This window comes from Seriola dumerili, unplaced genomic scaffold, assembly GCF_002260705.1.
Source record: "Seriola dumerili isolate Sdu_G_001 unplaced genomic scaffold, Sdu_1.0 BDQW01000088.1, whole genome shotgun sequence".
In the NCBI taxonomy this organism is placed as follows: Eukaryota; Metazoa; Chordata; class Actinopteri; order Carangiformes; family Carangidae; genus Seriola; species Seriola dumerili.
Window position 1 is genome coordinate 821,491 of NW_019174343.1, and position 22,334 is coordinate 843,824.

Sequence of the window (22,334 nt, forward strand, 5' to 3'; positions counted from 1 at the left end):
TCTGATTCTGTGTTCACACTGTGAGCAACGAGAGCAGCAAGAACCACTCCAGGTTCAGAGGGACAAGCGTCAGTAATATCTGCTTAACAAGATTGATTTTAATACTGACTGATGAAACCACCTTTATGAACTTTTCTACAGGGGGAAGTAAAACTTTCACTCTTTTCCACCTCTAGAATTCAGAATCATTTTCAGATGCAGTAGCTGGATGTGTCGACCCAGGGAAAAGATAATCTTCTGTCCTGACCTGGTGTTTGACGTTTGGGGAAATACACTTACTTTCTCCTGGCTCTGTGTGAAGGACACACTGAATTAAAAACAAAACAAGATATAACCTGTTCATTAGTGAGCTTAAGAGTTGCAGGTGGATCTAATTATCTCTGGAAAGAGCCAGGCCAGCAGTGTGTCTCTGCCTCCATGGTTTAAACTAAGCTAAGCTGAGCCAACCACCTCCTGGCCCTAGCTCCATATTTGACAGACAGACATGAGAGCGGTATCATTTTTATAGTTCAGCTCCCTGACCACACATGCAGCACACTGTCATGTGCAGACTGGGATATGTCCCTGTTAGCCTGATGGTTAGTCTGTCTATGGCACAGGAGAAGGGGGCAAAGAGTGCTTTTCCTTTCTAACAATGGGGGTCTTTCCAATACACTGCCCACTCTTTGTTTGGAGTATGAATTCTCACATACTGCACCTTTAAGTTATACTTAATAGAAAACTTAATGTAAAACTGTTTTCTCTCGTGATGCAGATCTGTTACTGATAATGTCTCAACCACGTCCACAGTGAGGCAGGTTCAACAGCTTCATCATGGAGCTTATGATTTAAGTGGCGTATGTTAGAACAGCAGCTGATGCAGTTCAGCAGGGTCATTATCAGGAACAACATCCTCATCCTCATCACCTCCTATATAATGGCTCCATGACTGTCACATCCCTCTGACTGCTTCATGTCAAACTGTTTCTTTTCTTCAGCACAACCTCAGCTGCTGCATTCATGTTCATCACTGTGGCTTCTTTAAATCTCATGTGTACCTCTGATGAATTCATTATATTTAAACTGCTGGTTTCACACTGGACATGAAAGTTTATTTTTACAGATAACCTTACAGAGCAGTTGGTAATGATCAGATCACTTGATCACCTGATGAACAGGAAATGATTGTGTAGTTATATGTGTCCATCCAAAGCTCAAAGAACAAAGAACAAAGTAGTGGTTTAGAAAAGGAATATGAAAATGTTGTTTCATTGGATCCAGGATAATTTGGTCTTTGAGTCATATCTTTCTGTTCCTGGATGTTATAAAACTTTTTGTGGGGATGTGCTGAACACTGACTGTTACAGTGGCCCAGAGAGCTCAACCAGCTGCAACTTCAGAAAACACATGCAAATAAAACACAAACACATTCAGAAAACATCTTCATCAATCACTCACAAAACAACAGAAGTGCTTCCAGGGGACACTACAAAGTGATGAACTAGGCTGGGACGCACTTGTTGTTCAGTGCTTTTCACTTCAAAAGTCACAAAGCATTAAACAGCCTGGTTCATCACTTTGTAGTTGTATTGTGAGTGATTGCAAATGATTTTCTGCAGGTGTTTTTGTGTTGACCTCTCAGGGCCACCGTAGGCCGTGCAGTTATAGCCCCTCCGTCCGTCCGTGCTCAGTCATGTTGCTCTCAGTGTGAATAGACAGACCTCTGTCACATGGTCGTGATGTCAGAGGTGACACACCTGAAGTCTGTCTGGAGGGGCATCAGCCACAGATGTGATGGTCCCCATAAGGCATGGTTTTATGGACACTTGTACACGAACACACAATCAGACAGGGCTTTCCTGCCCCTCGCTCCCTCCCTCCCCGTCAACCCATCCCGATGTTTTTTAAAAAAAGACCCTCTTTGTTTTCATTATATTAAAAAAATGAAACCTTGACCTCCACCTTCCTCCCCCATCCCTCTAATCCCTGCAGTGCTACGACCTCCCCCAACAACCAGAACCCACCCCTGACCCAGAACTCAGGCTGAGACACAGGAGAGCTTCAGTTTCAGAGTCCAGAGACCGGCTAAGATCACAGGCCTGACAAAGACACAAGAGCGAGGGAGACTAGGACCGTGAGGAGGTGCAGAGACGACAGGTTGGGGGAGGAGGCCTCGTTCTGGACCATCATTCCAGTTCCTGTGAGACACAGACAGAGGTTATGTAACCACTCATTTTCACAAGATGTACTGTTGCTGAATGAGTCTGCAGCTCACACTGTAAACAGGTTCCAACATTATGACCACACACATATGAAGTGAATAAAGTTGATTAACGGTGCTTCATCTCCTAGTCTGGGATCAGACCAACAGGTTTTCAGAGTCACAGTTCGGGATGTGGGAGAAACTGGCAGGTGTGAGGACCTGAGGGGGTCAAAGAGCTGTGGTCAGTGCTCCCAGTCTGCAGGAGGATGAAACCATGCTTCATCAATGTGTCAGAGCAGGGACAGCTCTCCCTCCTGGTCCAGACCGACTGAGGAACAAGTTTAAATTTAGTCGATGGTTCTTGGAGGAATGTATTATAACCCATAATGCATTGCAGCCTGCTTTGGGCTGTGTGGCTGCACCTTTTTTCTCCTGACTCACATAGGTGTTTTCAACATAAAAGTCCTCTTCAGGCTGCAGTCAGTGTGTGTCTCATACTGTGAATACAGTGCTTCTCTTTACTTTGTGTCTTCAGTGCAGATTTCTGTATGATCACCTTCGACTACAGACGCTGCACTGAGCTCAGTCACTGGTGCTGTATGACCAGACGTGTTGGTGAAGATGGAAATGTACCAGGAAGTGAAATAAACTCTGAGGCTCACACTCAGTCCTGGTGTTTGACCTTTACACCTCTGCTCTGTCACTACAGAACTAAATCTAAATATCAAACTGTTCCATATTTGTTTTAGATACTGCTGACATGTTTATGATCAACATAACAGATATCCTCTCGTCCATATCTCTCAGATAACACGGCCTTGGAACAAAAACAGTCTCTGTTTCAGTCTCTGTAGAGGGGTCACTCTGTATCAAGGCACCGCCCAGAACTGAAGTATTATTTAACACAAACCTAAAAAACTTTACACAATCACGTGAGAACTTTACTGTACAATCTGCAAATAAACAGACTTAGGGCCTGATTTACTAAGATATCAAATAAAGAGCGCATCATTTGTTTTAAGTTTCAGGAATAAATGACAGGAACTGGGGCCGAACTAAATGTTTCCTATGTCTAAAAGAAAGTGGGCTTTAGTACATAAAAATGTGAATTTTTGGTTTTGTCAAAATAGCACAAACAAGAATCACTTGACATTATGATGCAACATTTATTATTTAAGGATTTTCTGAACTCTGAACGAATGACTGTTTTTGTTTTGCATCGCCGGATAACCGATATGTCTCGGTTATTTTTTCTTCTGCCATTCCAAAAAGAGTGACACGAACAGAAAAGATGCGTTCTCTCCGTTGCCTGTCGTGCCTACGCCGCCTCCTTGCAACAATGACCGCAGCCATCTGTGCGCACGGCTGTGCCAGGTAGCCTAAGACTTGACTTTCAAACGTGCTAAATATAGACGCAAAAATAATCAGCGCAATTAGTTTGAGGTTTGGTAAATCTCATTGCGTGCCAAAATGAATCTATTTGCATCTACTCCTCCCAATATTTTGCGCGTTCTGGCAGGCACGCCTATATTGCATATTCATGAAGGCAGAAGCACTAAATGGATAGCGCGTGTTATTTTGCCCGACTGACAGACGCAATCCTCGGTGCGCCCGGTTGGTAGATCAGCATCAACATGTGTTTGCGCGTGCTGTCACGTTTGCGCACGTTTTTACGCACGCAAAGCTTTAGTAAATCAGGGCCTTATTGTCTTATCTTATCTTTTGTTAATTGGAGCCCCCCACCCCCCCAGGAGTCGGCAGAACTGACATGCAACAAAGTCCCCTGGTGCATGTGAAGTGGGGACGTTATGGTCAGAGGTAACCAGGATGCCTCTGATAGAGGATTTTATCCAATCACAATTTGGACCACAACTCATCCATGAGTTAAATCATAAAATGACAGAGCCATAACAGGGCAAGGTTTTCACATTCCTGCCTTTTAAATCTGGCTTCCTGACCTGTATTAAACATGTAGAGGAGACTGGTGGTTGAATCAAAAATCACCTGATGCACTATACCTGCTCAATTTAGTGCTGATTCCACATGTGAGGAAGTAGCACCCTGAGACAGACACTGACAGTTTTAGAGGGAAAAAATAAATTTTGAGGTAAGAAATTACTTTTTTTTTTCACTTCATCTATTTCTGTGACAGCAGCCTACTGTGTGTAGTTGTAACTATACATATACATGGACACACACACACACACACATACACACACACACTGAATTGTAACATTTCACTCCTTGTGTCCTTGTGTTTGAGACATAGACTGTAAATAAAGATGGCCGAGCCTCTGTGATGTTACCCACAGGTTTCTGAAGAGTGCTTTTAAAGCTCAGTTTGAGCTGCTCCACTGTTGCCATCTTGGCAGTGCCTGAACCCTAACCCTATGGGGATTGACTCACTGTTGGAGCCAGACTCTAGTGGTCATTAGAGGAACTGCAGGTTTTGGTACTTTGCATGTTGCATTTGTGTTTAAAACTATTTCTCTTCTCTTTGCTCTCTCCATAAAAATGTTACCAAACCACAAATAATGTTTGTTGTTGTTGGGTGCTACTGCTCAGTGCAGGTGTCTGATTACAATGTTCCCATGGTAACATTAGGCTTAGGCCTGAGTTAGCTTGGCAATAAGGTGTCTAATGTTTTTGTCTTAAAAGGAGTCTGTCTTTATTTTTGTGAAACAGTCTGACTGGCATTAGACTGACCTAGACCAACACTACAGACCAGTCTGAGATATCTTCTGTCAAAACAGCCCTGAAGTTGGTTCTTCCACATGACGCTGCTACATCAGCAGTTAATGATAAACATACTGTTTGTTTGTGTTGGTGTTAAAACAGCACTCTGTAAAACCAGGTGTCCTCAGAGGACTGGAGTGATGTGGTACTTCTACAGATCCAGCTGTGGTGTGTGTGTTCTGGGTATCTCACCTGAGTCCCGGGACACTATGATCTCATGTGCTGGCCCATCCCCTCCCTCTCCCCAGGACCGAATCTCCAACACAACGTAACCGTTGTCTTTTGGCAGCGGCAGACTGATGGATGTCTTCGCCTTGTCCAGAACCTTCAGCGCCGTCTGGCCCTCATGTTTGTACAGGACCTGATAATACACAGAGAAACGAAGTCATATTACGCTATTAAAGAAGATAGCATGTTTAGTGATGTTTGTAGGAGTTAACATGTTTAGTGACGTGTGTAGAATCTAACGTGTTTAGTAAAGTGTGTAAAGTGTGTGCTGCAGTGCTGTTGTTACAGCAGTTATCTTGTGATGATAAGTTGGTCCAGGGTTTTTTTTATCGTAGGATACCATGGTTTCATCTGGTTCCATTTTTATGTTCCGGAAATGGAACCAGATGAAACCATGGTATCCTACGATGTGACTTCTCTTTTCACCTGTATTCCAACTATGGAGGCTTCGGCTACGGTAAGAGAACGACTCACACAGGACAATTCCCTGCAAAACCGAACAAATCTCAAACCTGAACACATCTGCCAGCTTCTGGATTTGTGCCTCAACACCACATATTTCCAGTTTAATGGCAAATTTTACAGACAAAAACACGGCTGCGCCATGGGTTCACCAGTATCCCCTATTGTGGCAAATCTATACATGGAGGAGGTGGAAAACAAGGCCTTGAACTCCTTTGAAGGAACAACACCGAGCCACTGGTTCAGGTATGTGGACGACACATGGGTTAAAATCAAATCCAAAGAAGTGCAAGCTTTTACCGAACACATTAACTCAGTGGACAAAAACATCAAGTTCACCAGAGGATGCCAAGGACAATGGTTTGCCATTCTTAGATTGTGACGTCCATATGAAAAAGGACAGGAGCCTCCACATTGGGGTATACAGAAAACCCACACACACAGACCAATATCTACTTTTCGACTCACACCACCCTCTGGAACACAAGCTTGGCGTTATCAGAACCCTGCAACACAGAGCGGGTAACGTGCCCACCAGCTCACAGGCCCAAGGGGCAGAACACAAGCACCTGAGGGATGCCCTCACAACTTGTGGTTACCCTAGCTGGACTTTGTGAAAACTGCAGCTACTTCCAGAAAGAAAACCAGCAAAGTGGTTGAGAAAGAAAAACAAAACAAGAGAAACAACATAGTCATTCCATATGTGTCTGGAGTATCGGAAAAACTCAGGAGGATCTTCAACAAACACCGTATCCCTGTGTATTTCAAACCCAGCAACACACTCAGACAGAGGCTGGTACATCCCAAGGACAGAACACCACACACCCGCAAAAGCAATCTGGTGCATGCAGTCCAGTGCAACGAGGAATGCAATGATCTCTACATTGGAGAAACAAAACAACCACTGCATAAACGCATGGCCCAACACAGGAGAGCCAACTCCTCAGGCTTAGACTCTGCTGTCCATTTACATCTTAAGGAGAAAGCCCACTCCTTTGAGGACAGCAATGTTCACATCCTAGACCGAGAGGACAGAGAGAAACCATCCCTCAACAGGGGAGGAGGTCTCAGACACCACCTATCTTCAATTTACAACGCTGCCCTTTCATCCCTTCCCAGGAGATTCAACAATCTAGCCTCAAAGAATAACAACTGTTCACAAGTGGCAAGTGACTCCAACGACTGTCGTTATAACACAATAGAGAACTAACGAAGTCGAAACCAACTTTCCACCAACGACAGTCATGCAAACGACTGTCGTTGACACTTGGAGCACAAAAGGGAACCAGTGACGTCATCAGCCTTGTGAACGCCCACAAGAGGTTAAATACCTGGGTCTCCACACCAGAAAGTCGGACCAGTCCCAGCCTGGTCAGATGTGTACATGAACTGATGAAGCCTCTTGGATGAGAGGTGAAACGTCTTCCCAGACAAATAATCAAGTCCAGTTGTTTTTTCGATTTAAACTCCTTTAGGACTCAGAGAAACCAAATCCAGCAAGGTTGGATGGTGGGTCCAGGTAGGGATTGGGGTGGGTTTGGGGCGTGGTTAATAGTGGTGACTGCTTTGTTGTGACATAAAAAAGTCACACAACAAGTCCTGACGGCTGGTTTTAAGGCTCAGTTTCTGAATACAGGCTGTCTGCATTTCTCTGTGGACTGAGGCTTTGATACTTTCACAGTATTAATATAGAACCTAGACCTGCTTGATAATCAAACAACACATGGACATCTACCTTTAGACTATATGGAGCGTTTTATTTATTAGGTCAGCCAATCAGCTTCTTCAGGATTAGGTGGGAGGTACATGACATCTAAGCCCTGCGTACTTCAAACCAGTGAGGATAGCACAATGACAAACTCAAACAAATACATAAATCTGTCACTTCAAATAACCAGGAATGAGTGAAGGTTGTCTTCATCACTCACAGACAGAAGCTAATGGAGAAAATGTTATAGGTTCTTCAAGTCAACACTTCAGTAAACTGAAGTACACTCAGTACTCAGTACACAAATGTTCAGTCAAACAGCACTCACTTTGTAGCCCAGCACAACTGACTCGTTGTGCATGGCCTTCACGTGGTCCCACCGCACCATTACCCATGAACCATCTGTCTTCCATGACACGTTGCCTGGGCGACGATTAGGAGCTGAAACAGAAACACAGACCTGTTTAAAAATGACTTTTTGAAATCATTAAGACTAAGATGAAAAAACAATAATATCAGAAGAGCAGTTCACCTAAGAAAAGAAAATCACCTGAGAGAGAAGGAAATTGGAACATTAAAGTCCTAACATTATGTGAATATTACACATAAACAAATACTATGTTCTTTGCAGAGGATACAGCACATTGCAGCTAGCACTTAAATCCATTCACACTTTTCAAAATTCAACTTTTAGATTGTTGCACCAAGAGGGGAATCCCTCATCAAAACAAGCTGTTTCAGTAAAAGGTCTGTAAACTCCCAACATCCACACTTAAACTGACTGCCCAACTAAATAGCTATCTTCAACTGACAGGTCTACTTGATGATGTGGCTCCAGTCAGAGGAGGGATCAGGTCTAATCCTACTGTTTCCTACTGTTCTGCTTCCTGAGCACTGACATCATCCACTGGCTGCTGCCTGGGGGGTGAGGAAGGTGTAAGCTACTGTATAACTCATCTCATCTCATTACAGTCTGAGGGGACGAGTCCTGTGTGTGACTATGTGTGTTTCTATGGAAGTTAAATAATGACAGTGAATCAACATCTAAGAGTGGAACACATTTGTAAACACAGAACTGGTTTAGAGATTGAGGAGTGACTCAAGCTCATCACCTTCAAATGATCTCACACTTTGTAAAACTTTGTTTTTTAACCTTCACATGAAAGTCCCAGTTCAGAGCAGAGTGACCAGTACCAGGTGACATTACCTCCCAGTGGTGCCAATCTCAGCTGACACTGGGTGAGAGGTGGGGTCCACCGTTTACTCCTGACGTCCACATGACTCCAGAGTTTTAACTAAAGCAGAGACTTTCAGAAACTCTGCTGGACCCTCTTTTATTTTGAAAACTCTGGGGTTTGTGTTTTATTTTGAAAACTCTGGGGTTGTGTTTTATCAGCCTTGACAACCAGTGGTGAATACAACATGATAATGAATCACAGTGTTACTGACCTTGTTGTCTTTGCAGCTGTTGTTCAGTTACATTCTCTATTTTAATGCTACAACTGTCTTTGCTGTTCCTCCTTCAGAGGATTTACTGCAACTAACCAACTGCAGAGAAGGCAATGTGTATTGGGGGTATTCAAACCTGAACTTAGAGCTGTCCACTTGTGATCAGATCACATGAGACGGATGTTAATACCAGGTCTGAACAGGTCTGAACAGGTCTGGACAGGTCTGAACAGGGCCTTAGAGACAAACAACCATTCACACTTTAGAGTCTTTGGACAGTGGGAGGAGGCAGGAGGAGAACATGTAAACTCCACACAGAAAGACCCAGAATCCTTTTCACTGTGAGCCTCACTGCTGCACCACTGTCCAGAATGTCATCATGTGTTCCATTAAAAAACAGATCAATTGAATGTTTGACAGCAGAGCCAAATGCACCACAGTGTGTTTGAAGACACTCCACAGATGAAAAGTAAGAGCAGCCTCTTGTTAAGTCTGATGAAACTGATATAAAACCAGACTCAGGTTTGACCTGCTGGATCGCTCTCACTCATTTCTAACTGATACACAACACACCAGGACGTTGTTGTTGTGAGTGCTCATGTTGTGTGTGAGTGTTGCAGCCGTACGTGGTTTCCTGGTGGTGACGGTGGTGCGTGGTGAGGGAGGCCCGGTGCCGGCGCTATTGTACGCCAGTACAGCAATGTGGTATCGAGTGCTGGGTCGAAGTCCAGACACCCTGGCTGTCGTGTCCAGTCCTGCCGTCCTCACTCGGTCTGCCGCTGCCTCCCGCTCGTGCTGCCGCCAGTACCGGATCTGATCACAGCACATGATGCCAAACACACACTTACAAGCCTGAGCAGAAACACATTAGCCTCAGTGACAGTTTATTCTTCTTTTGACAGCATCCATCCTCATCAATAAGACACAATGAAAGTGATTTTACCAACAGGTAATGATCCTGCTGATGTCACCACTGATAACATGAGACTGGAGATTAAAACAATCACAATAGATAAACTGAGTTTGAACTGTTGTAGAAACAACATTACAACCTTTTATATGAGACCAAAGGTTTTTTAAAACAAACCTCAAAGACAAACTCTGTAATAAACTCTAATCAAAAACAAATCTGCATCCAAGCAAATTACTGGAGACATGTTTTTCAGACCTGATCAACAAATCTGCATAGACGTACTGATTTAGGTCCCTCGATGGTGGCTCTAGGAATGATAGACTCTAGTAGAGTAATAGTTAGAAACAATATTAACAGGATTTGGTATCATTTGTCAGCCTATTAGGACGAAGACTGGTCTTACTGCACCCACACATCTGAATCTAATGAGAGATGTAATTAAACAAATCCTCTTTGAAGAGAAATTTTACAAAATCACATCAATAACATGAAATGATCTGACAGGCGCTGAGATAGTGTCTTAAAGCAAAGTAAACAAAGGACAGGAGGGAGTTCTGTGTTTTCTATTCTTATGGATGGATATGTCTGTAACATCTGTAACAAATGAGGGTTGTTACACACAGCTGGGAAGCACGTGGTGTTATTCACCTTTTGTGTGTGTACATATTGAAAGTGACAGACAACTGCAAATAACCAAGCAGAAGTCAAGAAGGGACATTGCGACACTATAATATGGACACTGTTTTAATGTTTATTCTACAAGGACTATGATTCTGACAGTGGTGCTGTGGACATTGGACAACCTAATGGACATAAATGGTTGATATTTTCTATGACTCTGGATAAACAGGGAGGTGACCTGGAACTAGTCTGAGTGGAGGAGGCAGACAACCACCAGGAGGTGATTCTAGTTTTGTGTGTTTTTATGTTGTTGCTTTATGTTGTCAGATGCTGCTGTACTGGAACAAAAAGACAATAAACAAATCTACATCCAGTCCTGCTCTGATGAGAATCAGGTTGAAATGCTAATGATAGTGATGATGATGACCCTGTTGAAGGCTACCTCTGCTTTTACATTAAAGGGAGCCATGGTACATTTCAGATCATGTCTGCTGTGCTCACCTCGTATCCTCTGAGGATGCCGTTGGCACTGAGCTGCTGGACGGGCTCCCATGAAACCTGGATCTCAAAGGCGGTCAGTGCTGTGGCGTTGATGCTTGACGGTCCCACTTTTGGCTCTGAGAGGAGGTCAGAGGTCAGAACAGGCAACACACAGTGTACACTGTCTCAATATGTCACTAATAGAGGAACAAACTGATGTTCATGTCACTGTCAGCGATAGTGAGTGAGCTGACTGTGGTGAGGCTGCTGAAAGCTGATGTGGCCCTCTCGTGGCTATAAGAAGTACTGCAGGTGGAGGCAGTTCATGTTCGCTGTAAAGTTCAATATTACAGTTTTAATTTGTCCCCACCTGTTTCACTACACAATAATATACACAATATGACAATAATATCTTATTAAACCATCACTGATGTTAAGGATATTGATTATTAACCAACATCTTCCTGATATGGCTGATAAAGCTACTGTAGAGTGATCAGATTAATCCAAATAGTTCATGTTCATAAAAATAATAATTATGATAATAATTATCATTATGTTACAAATAATATGAATAAGTTGCTTTGTAATGCAAAGTTCGCTGGAGTTGTAACATTAGACATAAAATAAATTCAATAGTCTGACTATTACGTATTATTAATAATGCTGGTTACTGTGATCACACTGATCCATTGTTGTAGTGGGGCAGGTAGGCAAACCAATTGTGCATTTTATGACTAAAGCATGAAAGTTTCAGGATATAATTTACATACTCCAAGGTTTTATTTCACACGTGGAAGCAATTTTTATCTGACCCCTTGTGACATTCAGAGGTCATTGACGTCAGCCTTGCACTTTTCCAGTTTTTGCCCCATTCCTCTATTATAATAATGTACTGTATATCTTGTTCTAATAAAGATGCTTATTTGCTGTTGGGGCCATGTAACTTAATTTTTCTGAGAGCACCAATTTTGCAGGGGTACTGCAGACCCCACCATTTCCAGGTGTTAAGGTAGCTATTTAAGCAATTATATTACATAAATATTCAGTCCAACATCACGACCTTGAGTGTGATATTGCTTTTATACAACAGTTCTACAAGCGCCATATTAGTTAAATAAGCAACAACAGATTATGATTTGTTTGTTTATTTCAACGCCAACACAAATTGAACTGGTACTAGACTGTTGCTTAGCAACACATAAACCTTGTCCTGACCTGTACAGTGCACACTGGCTTGCTATTCTGTCTACACGTTACCTCAGGTGTGCGCTAAAGTATTATTCTGACAACCAGACATCATTTAATTCAAATGTTATTTCTGGAAATATTTTCAAATTATCAAATATACTGTATATTAAATTACATGGTCGGAACTAACTGTTGTATAACAAGCTTTATACAACAGTTAGTTCTGACAAGTATGTTGACCTGTGTTGATGACTGAATAAAAAATACTTCAACTTCAACATAAAGACTGGAGGTTGGGGTCAGGGGTCATTGGCTCACCTTCCTCTGCAGAGTGGACCACAGCGATCTGGCTGAAGGGACCTTCTCCTCTGCGGTTGTAAGCTTTGATCTTCACCTCGAAGGGACTGTACGGTGTCAGGCTCTCATTGTAGTAAACATAGCGGGACGACTCCACGTAAGGAATCCGCACCACCGTCCACGACGACGTGTCTTTCCTCCTAAAGGCCAGGACGTAGCCGAAGCTGTCCCCATTCTGATACTCTCTGGCCATGGGCTGAGGGATCCAGGAGAGGACTGACATGTGAACCTCTACAGAGACGAATGGAAGCAAGCCCAATGTGTGTGTGTGTGTGTGTGTGTGTGTGTGTGTGTGTGTGTGTGTGTGTAAGAAGGCTGTCCAACTGTAACATCAGTATTAATGATTCTCTCACAGACTGTCCACAGTCCTGCAGACGTCCTATGATGATGTACATAAGAATCACAATTTTGGATTTAAACTGAGGGTATGAAGTTTGAAAGTCATGGAACAGCTTTTCTCAAAGTGTGGTCTGTAGACCACTAGTGGTCCATAAGTAAATTTATTAAATATCATGTTTTAAATGTGTTTTTCTCAAACTGTCTGAGTGACCATAAAGCCTGGTAGTGAGTGATGTATATGTGTTGTAAATTCAATACTTTATTATTTGAATTGGTTGTTTTACAGTGTTGTTGGACTTCACTGAAACGACTGTTGTAGCTGACTCACATAGCTACTTTGTTTATTTTTTATGATTCACATCAACAATGATCAGTGTGACATTTGAAAGGAAATGTGATGAAGCTAACAGTTAGCTGACCTGGGACTGAGCTACATTTCACCTGCTATCAAACACAATGTACCTGAAACCTCAGACACAACAGGACAGTGTTCAATATGAAGTTGTACCAGTAATGTAGTCACCACCACTGAAACTCACAATAAACCCACATGAATCCAGTTACCAACTGAAACTACAGTTACTGCAGGTCATTAGATCAGATGACTCACATTAATAAATACTGACAATTAAACTGCTTTCTATTATGCTGCAGTGCACATATGTACACACACAGCACACACACATACACAATGCACTGTGAGTCATCCACTCACCGTCCAGGTGACAATGAGCTCATTGCGGTCTCCTCCTCCTCCTGCAAGTCCACTGGGGGCCACTGTGGGAGCTGGGGGTCAAATATACAGACACAAGATGATACACATGACATAATCCACAGAAAAAGAACAGGTAGGGATACCTAACTACAACATTAACATTCAATAGATACTGAAACTCACACACAAGTCAAATCAGGTCTGTTGTGTTTGTTAATACTGAGCAGAGTGTGCAGAGATTAATACAGTGTGACATGTATAGCAAGAGGGAAAAGAATGAGGAAAAATGCAGGGATAAAACATAAATTATATTAAAAAATAATAATTCATTAAATTAGATTGAATAAAAACAACTCTCTCACAACAATTAATACTATTGCACAACTGTTGTATTAGACTGCATTAGTTTTAACTAGGTGTTCCTAATAAACTGCCAACTGACTCTATGTCAAAAAATAAATACTTCAAAAATATATAAATAAATAAATGAACAAATAAATGATTCTTTTATATTTAGTTATTTCTCTTTATCATTATTATATTATTATTATTATATTATTTCCTGTTCTGGGGTTGTGGAGCTGACCAGACCTCTACACCACCCCCTCATCTCTGTTACAGGCTACATTAGCTGCTCCTAACATAACACACTGAGTTTGAGTTGCATTGTGAGTAACATACGTAGACTCCAGGTTGTTCTGTTGCATCAGTTTTGATTGTTCTGCTTTTTTTTAAACGTCCATCTTAAGTGTGATAATGTTACAGGGCTGAAACAGACTGCCACATGTTAGATTCATTTTTATGATATTGATTTTTCTAACTGACTTCCGAATAAAGCTGTAACTCTCTTGTTTGTGCTCAGTGAGGGAAGCTACAGTTCAACCACTGCATCACTGCTCCTGCTCTGACTCTTTATACTCTGTGGACCTGATGTCCAGGTGTCCAGACTACAGAGCCGCAGTCAAAGGAAACTTGGATTAAAGGTGAAGTGACTTCCAGTGACCACTTCTCCACTCTTTTCAGAGAGTGTGTATGCTGACTGGAGGTGACCTGGGGTGCCACACCTGCTTGCTGTGTGCGGATGGTGTGCGAGGGCATGCTGGGCTCTCCGCTGCCCAGGATATTGCTGGCGATGACCTGGAATTCATAATCCATCCAGGGCATCAGTCCCATCACGCGAGCCGACTCTGCGTTCCCCTCGATGTTCACTGGATCTGAGGCAGGAGACGTGAGGAGACGTTACGAGGTGAGATAAGAGACATCAAGATCAAACTAAACCTGTGTTTTTTTTTTCAATATGTTCTCTGAAATATCAAAAATATTGACGAATGTCCCTCATAAAGGGTGGACATTAGGGGGTGTCCAGGGTCAGTTTCCATTTCCAGCTACTATAGAGGGGCTATTCAACTAGGTTGTTCAGGGCCGGATATTTCCCTGAGCTATTCTCATTATGTATATACACTGGACACAACATGACCACATTTTCTTTTAACTTTTATTTTGCCAAAGAAAATAAATAGGCCTCCATTAAGGAATCAGACCAAATGGTTCATTTGATTTTCTGTGCAACACAAGCTGTAATGTTAATAAAAGTAAACACATAGTTTTCTACAACACGTCATGTCAGCTGTCTGGCATATCATTTGGTCGATCTCTTACAACACTACATCACAGCATTTTCTAAGTGACAGAAAGAAGCAAACAACAGAAGAGAGCAAAGAGAATTCAAAAGTCCAAGATGAACTAACCTTGCCTGAGCATTTGATGCCACACAAACAAGTACCTCTAAAACTGAGTCATACCTCAACTGCTAGATCTAGATTGGTCTATATATTGGTCTGTTCTGTGATTCAAGACTTCACTTTTTTGTCTTGGAGAAAAAATAGACTTTTATTTTGTATGTAGTATGAAGTAGCTCTTGTTCACATGTCACATTTCTTATTGGATGTTTAGGTTCACCCTGCCACAGTCACCCTCACAACACCTCTGTGACCCAGCTTCACCTCTCCAGTCACTATGTCCTGGATCCACTGTGTATGTCTTCACTGTGCTTATTTAGTCTGACCACACACACACACAGACACACACACACACACACACACACACACACACCTGTCCTCATCCTCTTCCACTGTGATGACAGTGATGAACGGCCCATGATGATGTATTTTCCAATAGGACTGTGATTATCATAGCCTCGACTCCACCTGAGCTCCACTGACATCTCAGCAACGTTCTTCACCAGTAAACCTCCAGGAGGTCCTGGGGGTCCTGGACACAAGGAAAAGGAATACCATCATTTATCATTCTCATTACAACTTTCATCTATCAGTTGTATTTTACAGATTTTCAAGCGACAATAAAACCATGAATCTGACATGTCCTGACACCTCTACCTTCACCTGATGATGGGTTCAAAATACACTCACTGACTCTACTCTTATTTTGCTCTGTATCTTAATAATAATAATGATAAATAAATAAAAATGAATAAATAACCACAAAGGATACAGATAAATAATTGTATATAAGTAGTTGAATGACATAACAATTTTTTCTTCCTTTTTCCCCCTCCTCTCTCCTCTTTCTCTCTTTTTTTATCTCTTCACCCCAGGTAGTGGACAGTAGTTCATTACAGATGTTTCTCTGCCACACACTCTTTAACACTGTTGCATGTTATCATTATAGAAGTATTAATTAACCGGTGAGCTAGCAGCTTTGTTTCCTCTGAAGTTGTGCAGAGCTCTGACCGCTCAACCAACCTCAACAATTCAAACCCTTCTCTTTCTCCTCTGACCTGATGCCTTCAACCGACCAAGGCCTGGGACCAGGTCACCAGGTCCACTACCTGACAGCCTGAATTCTGGGGAACAGTCTCACCTGACCAACTGTTCAACAACATCATACTGTATTTGCCTACTTGAAGAGCAGGTGTGGAGGAGGAGCTGCCTCGGGGGGAGGGGCCTGTTTTCATCAGAGGACTGAGTTAAGGTCTTCTTCCTCTTCTTATGCCCCCCCCTTTCTTCTTCTCCTGCTCCTCCTTCTTCTTCTCCTTCTCTTTCTTCTGCTTCTTCTTCTTCTTCTTCTTCTGTAGAACATCTGGTGGTTTCCTGTCCTCGTTTGTCTGATTTATTTAGGCTGCTGCATGGGTGGGTGGAGGCTTTAGGAGAGGTTTTTTTCATTTTCACTTTTTTGTTTATGGCCCAAGGTACACTGTTAAAAAGACAGACACTGGTTCTTATCAATTTCTTGTTAGCAAATGCTAAGCTAGCAATGTGGAAAAGCCGTAAGAACCATATGTCAGGTGTGGGCCGGATTGAGCCGGTGCTGTGTCTGAAGGCTCTGGTCTCAGCTCGGCTCAGAATAGAAAAGTCTCCTTTTACAGACTGACCTGCAACCTGGATGTTTTCAGAGATGTGTGGGGGATCAGGCAGGTCCTGTGTTCCACTGGGGACGATGGGTCACTGCAGCTCAGCTTTTAGTTTTTTAAGTTGTAGGTAGGAGTGTGATGTTGTTGTTGTTGTTGTTGTTGTTTTGATTGAGGGGTTTTAATTGTTGACTGGTAATTTATTAGAAGCTTTGAAATTGACTATTTAAGATTTTTGGCATAATGTGTCCTAAATAAAGTGAAAGTCAAAAGTATTCTTCTTCTCCTGCTCCTCCTCCTCCTCCTTCTTCTTCTCCTGCTCCTCTTCCTTCTTCTTCTTCTTCTTCTCCTGTTCCTCCTCCTCCTTCTTCTATTCATAATCCTGCTGTCTGTATTCTGCAGGTCTGCAGGGCTGAACTCTGTGGTGTCTGAGGTTTTTTCTCTGATAGTACCAGCAGCACAGTTAAGAACGAGATGACTCTTCTTACCTCGAACCACCAGTTTAGCCGATGCCGAGGCGCTGTCCACCACAGTCTGAGCCATACAGACGTAGACCCCCGCCTGACTCAGCTGAGTGTTCATAATCAGCAGATCACCAATGTTTTCTTTCTGAAACAGAATAGGCAGAGAGATGGAGAGTAACACACAGAGGAACTAGACCACACCTGGCTAAGGCACAGACTACAGGAGTCAAGCCCACCTCCAGCTAATAATAGTGTCTCATCACATCCACACTCATTATGAAACACATGAAGTGAATCTGGTCCAGCAGCTCAGTTCCCTCTGGCTCTGTGCTCGGGGACCATGAAATGTCCTCCTGAAATGAAGCGGTTACAGACTGTGGAGCTGGAGCCCGTTGTGTCTGTTCATGCTCAGTCCTCTGTTCTCTGTTCTGGTAAGAAACCTCCAAACTCTGGTGTCAATGGAACATTTACTTTTGACAGCAGACCTCAAGAAAATAAATAGAAGTGAAAGCGTATATTCATAAAGTAACAATTACACTAATTTCTGTAACAAAGTCATATTTTTGTGTAAATCTTTACTCGTAGTGTAGTATTTCGTACATCAAGTATTTTACTAAACTTTAATTGTTACTGAGTGAAAACAAAAGTCACCACCTGGCAACCTCGACAAGTGTCCCACTTGTAGAAGGTAGGCTAAATAACAAACAGCTGTCTGTATAATGTAACACAGCTCAACAGCTCCACACACACATCCTCCACAATGATCACACAGTTTGATCAACAACTATACAACAATTAATAATATTTAAATTGCAGGACTGTTGTAGTAGACTACATCAGTTTTAGCTAAATGTTCCTAATAAACTGACAACTTAGTGTATATGCGTAATTATCAGTTGTATGCACAGGCTGCAAAGAGCCTGACTGGAATATATTGGTTGCTTTCAGTGCTGTTCTCCCGTGAAGTGTAATGAAACACCACTGCATACACACCTTGCAGCCTAAACATGTTCTTTAATTTCATAGTTGTATCTATGTAATTGTTCTCACCATATTTTTACCCCTCATCTTCCCCCTTTTAAAAATGTAACGCAGTAAATCAGAGACATTTCAACTGACTCATGTTGAACATTTTTACTGTGAATTTACTTGTTGTAAATCTCCCAGTACTCTTTCCACCCCTGATATTCACACACATTAATGAGAGTAGCAAGTAAGAGCAGCCGTGAGGGGACCGGCCTCTGGACTGCACCTTATCGAGATCTATAAGTGTTCTTTACATGAGGGATCAGGTCTTTCAGCTGAACTGAATCCTTAGTGTCACAGCAGCAGCTTTCTGAGCTGATGCTCTTGTCACTGAACTGGTTCAGCAGCAACACACAGCAACTAATTACTGTTTTTCAGTACAGCAATCATCAACAATTTGTAGATTATCTTCTCCATAAATCGACTAATCGTCAGAAAATCATGAATAATACCAGTTAGAAAAAGCTCATGTTGGGGTCGCCCTGGTCAAGGCTCACTCCCAACCACATCAGCCCGGGTTTGATTTCGACCCTCAGCCCCTTGCTGCATGTCATCCCCTCCCTCTCTCCCTCCCTGACTTTCCTGTCTCTCTCTCACTGCAACTATCCAATTAAAGGCAAAAAATGCCCAAAAAATAACTTAAAAAAGCAGATAACCAAAATCAAGAAGCTGGAACAGGGGATTGTTTGTTTTAATAGTTGTTAATAATTTTCTGTCATTCATCTAACCAATGAATCCACTGTGTTGCAGTTTATAGGCGTGTACTGATCCCATGCTGATATTGGATATTGGTCCAATACTGACTCAGATAGCTGGATCAGGTATCAGTGACAACAGGGCTGATGTATTCAATCCAGTCTCATGTTATTCTATGTTTACATCTATATGTGTCCACTACATCAGGAATGTGCTGGTAGACTATGAGGAGCGCTAAGGTAGCATGGAGGGAGCTAAAAACAAAGGCTTCAGGTATTTAACCCTTTCTACGCCAACAAGTTCTACAGCTACTGACAATATCTGCAAAGCCAGTGTTTTGAGGTGTGACAGGAGCACTGAAAATTATAACATAACCAACAACTGACACAACAACTAACGAAAAGTTCAATCAAACAAACAGGACCATTCGAAGAACAAATGTTCAAGTCAAGATGTTTCCTCACAGATAAAACACTGATCCAGTCTCTTCCACACAGTGAGGCAAACAGCTGAGTGCCTTGGTGTGTCTGATGGCCACTGCGACTGTGGCTGTCCTTTTTCTGACAGCGTTACTGAGGGCGGGTGCTCATCAACCCAAAGCTGTACGGGTCAACAGCGACGCAGTGTTTCAACCAACAGATGTCGCAGCTGGGCTTTCCAACAATTATATCTTAGGTTTCCAACTGAGCTGCTCCAAATGACCCCATGCTTAGGCGTGGTGGGCCAGCAAGGCGTAGAATACACTGGCAGAAAACCTGGTTTCTGAGCTATGAACCTTAGAAACAGTGTCTAGATAGACCTGGTTCTGTACCAGCAGCTGACTGAACCTCAAAGACTGACTGAAGACAGTCTGAAAGCATCTGTAAAAGTCTCTTCATATTCTATATTTCTGCTTCTTTTCATCACATCCCATGAAAAGACCCACTACAGCTCCAGCTGCACTATCTTCTCTAGTTTGAGCAGCATGTACTAAAAACTAGTGTCCAGCAGTTTTAGGAATTTTAAAAAGATAAACTATATATTTGTGTGGTGTTTTAAAAGATTTACACCCTCATTTTACCAAACAGTTGTACAGACAAAGAATTGTCCCAACCACCTTCTCTCCACCATACACCATAGGACTCACCCCTTCCACCCGATGGTACGGCCCGGCAGAGTCCTCCAAGTCCAGCAGGACCCCGTTGAGGGCCCAGGTGAAGGTCAGGTCCATGGTGGGATCATGGGAGGCGTGGCACTGCAGCGTCACATTCTCGCCCTGATTGATGTCAGCATTGGAGGGAGCCAGTGTGATCTTAGTGGCATCTGAAAGAACAGAGCTGGGTCAGATGAAATCCAGCAGAAGAAATGTTTCTGGGCAATTAATAAAAGAATAGTTTGAGATTTTGTCATGTATGTGTGTACCTCTGACAGACAGGTGTCCGGTGCTGTTGGCCTTGCCCAGGTAGTTTTCAGCAAAGCAGGTGTATTTTCCTTCATCTGCCCGGCTGATGTTGTAGATCCACAACACTCCATCTGATGTCACAGTGACTCTGAGGAGACACAGGTGGGTCAACAGCGCCTCCAGCTGGTTGCTCACAGTACTGCTACCAGACCCATAAATATATAACTCTCAGGTGATGCAGTCCAATACAGTTTCACTAACTATGGCTGTATATATATTCAGTACTGACATATTCTTGAACATGTCACATGAATTTCATATTTACACTGACAGAAACAACAGTATCACTCATTATATCCAGTTCAGTTTAGCATCTTGTTTTTGGCTCCTCTTTGATTCAATTCATATCAATTAATTAAATTCTGCTTCTGATGATCTTCATGATTCAATGAGGTGAAATGTGAAATAGAAATAATTTCACTGACAAAAGTGAAACTGAGGATAAACTGTAAATAAGAGCATAAATTATCATTTAATTCCCTCTTCAGTCCGATGATGAACAAACTGTTATGAACATGTGATGCAGATAAAACAGTTAAAGTTAATGTCAGACTGTTTCTGCTGCAGAGAGGAGAGAAAGAAAAGAGGAGAGGAGTAGCTGATGTCTGATGAGTCAGTCTGACTGAAATGTTGGTTTACAATAAAGGAAATATTGAACAGTGTGTGGATCATTGTTGGTTTAGTTTTTCTCATTTCTCCTCATGTTGTTCTGAGTTGCAGTGATGAAGAAGAGAGTAAAAGCATCATCACTGTCAGGAGTCCTGTCAGATTAAAGAACCTGTGTTTAGGTCAAATGAAGATATACTAGTTATTTTGTAGTTGTTTTGTTTCTTAGAATTCTTAGAAGCTCTGTCTTAATTCATAAATATCTACTGATCTTTGTCATTGATCACTTTATTGTAAACTCTTTTGTCCCTGTCAGGATCCTTTTAGGTTACGAGTTCAGCATCAGTTACCATGGTGATTGGTGACCACTGCTGTAGGACTGAAGGCTCAGAGTTAAACTTGACTTGAAGTTACCTCAATGACCTCAGATCCTGCTTCATGGTAAAGGACTCAGGCATCTCTGCATGATCTCATGTTTGTACTAAATAATGGCAAAATGTGTTTTATTCTCAACAAGCTACAACAGCAGTTCACATCTCGGACATCAATCAATCCAGTCTTACAAATTTGTGGGAGCTTGACTCAACAGCTATCCGTCTACATTATTTGAATGAGGAGCACGGAGTCAACAGATGGAGGCGGGGCCAGCTCCAGAAATGACCAATTACATGAGCTCCTCTCATCCCCTTCAAAGGCAGCAACAGGGAGGGAGAGGCTGAGAGAGAAACGTTCATCTCCATCAACCACCTGACAAACACACAACACTCCAAAATGAAAGAACATCGCCCCAAATCTGCTGCCAGCGTCACAAGTAAGTGATGTGTGTTGGTGCATGCAGCTGCTGGAACATCAGCAGGGTGGTTAAACTGTCCTCATGTTAATTGACTGGTGAACACACAAGCTAGCTTGCAAACACAGACTAACGCTAGCTTCATTCTAAAGCTGAATGATATGAAAAAAACATCATACTGTGATGATTTTGGCAGATATTTCAATTGTGACATGAGTCATTTTTAATTTTCACTGGAAAAAATATAAAAATAATGTGAATTTTGTTTGGTATGTACCAAACAAGCATGTTAACTTATGTCTGGAGAATATCATTGGTAGGCCGGGGCGTCTCTGACGCACCACAATGTTTGTCTTTATGAAGGCCTGTTGTGACATGTTTTTATCTAAAATATTGCAGCTCCTGTAATTTGGATATTGCACTTGGTCCTGCTGTGATTTAGATAAGATTTTGTTCAATTTTTCAGCCCTAATTAATTCACATACTCAAATGTCCACATCAGCAGTCATTTACCTTTGCAAAGGAGTTCAAAGATCTGTCCTCACCTGAGGAACCAGTGAGGC

At 42.3% G+C, this 22,334-nt stretch overlaps 1 protein-coding gene across 1 annotated transcript in view; it reads right to left on the reverse strand.

Annotated features, from left to right (window-relative positions):
• Window positions 1–1,992: 1,992 nt before the first annotated feature.
• Window positions 1,993–22,334, reverse strand: part of cntn2 (contactin 2) — a 35,217-nt gene continuing 14,875 nt past the window's right edge. Inside the window, exons 11-22 of the mRNA XM_022745119.1 lie at window positions 20,336–20,463; window positions 20,061–20,236; window positions 17,237–17,357; window positions 15,494–15,652; window positions 14,446–14,595; window positions 13,382–13,452; window positions 12,289–12,523; window positions 10,801–10,916; window positions 9,392–9,578; window positions 7,645–7,757; window positions 5,111–5,279; window positions 1,993–2,177 (exon numbers count right to left, since the gene is read on the reverse strand). Coding sequence (XP_022600840.1) covers window positions 2,071–2,177; window positions 5,111–5,279; window positions 7,645–7,757; window positions 9,392–9,578; window positions 10,801–10,916; window positions 12,289–12,523; window positions 13,382–13,452; window positions 14,446–14,595; window positions 15,494–15,652; window positions 17,237–17,357; window positions 20,061–20,236; window positions 20,336–20,463 — 1,732 coding nt within the window. The 3' untranslated portion in view covers window positions 1,993–2,070. The remainder of the gene's footprint in view (window positions 2,178–5,110; window positions 5,280–7,644; window positions 7,758–9,391; window positions 9,579–10,800; window positions 10,917–12,288; window positions 12,524–13,381; window positions 13,453–14,445; window positions 14,596–15,493; window positions 15,653–17,236; window positions 17,358–20,060; window positions 20,237–20,335; window positions 20,464–22,334) is intronic.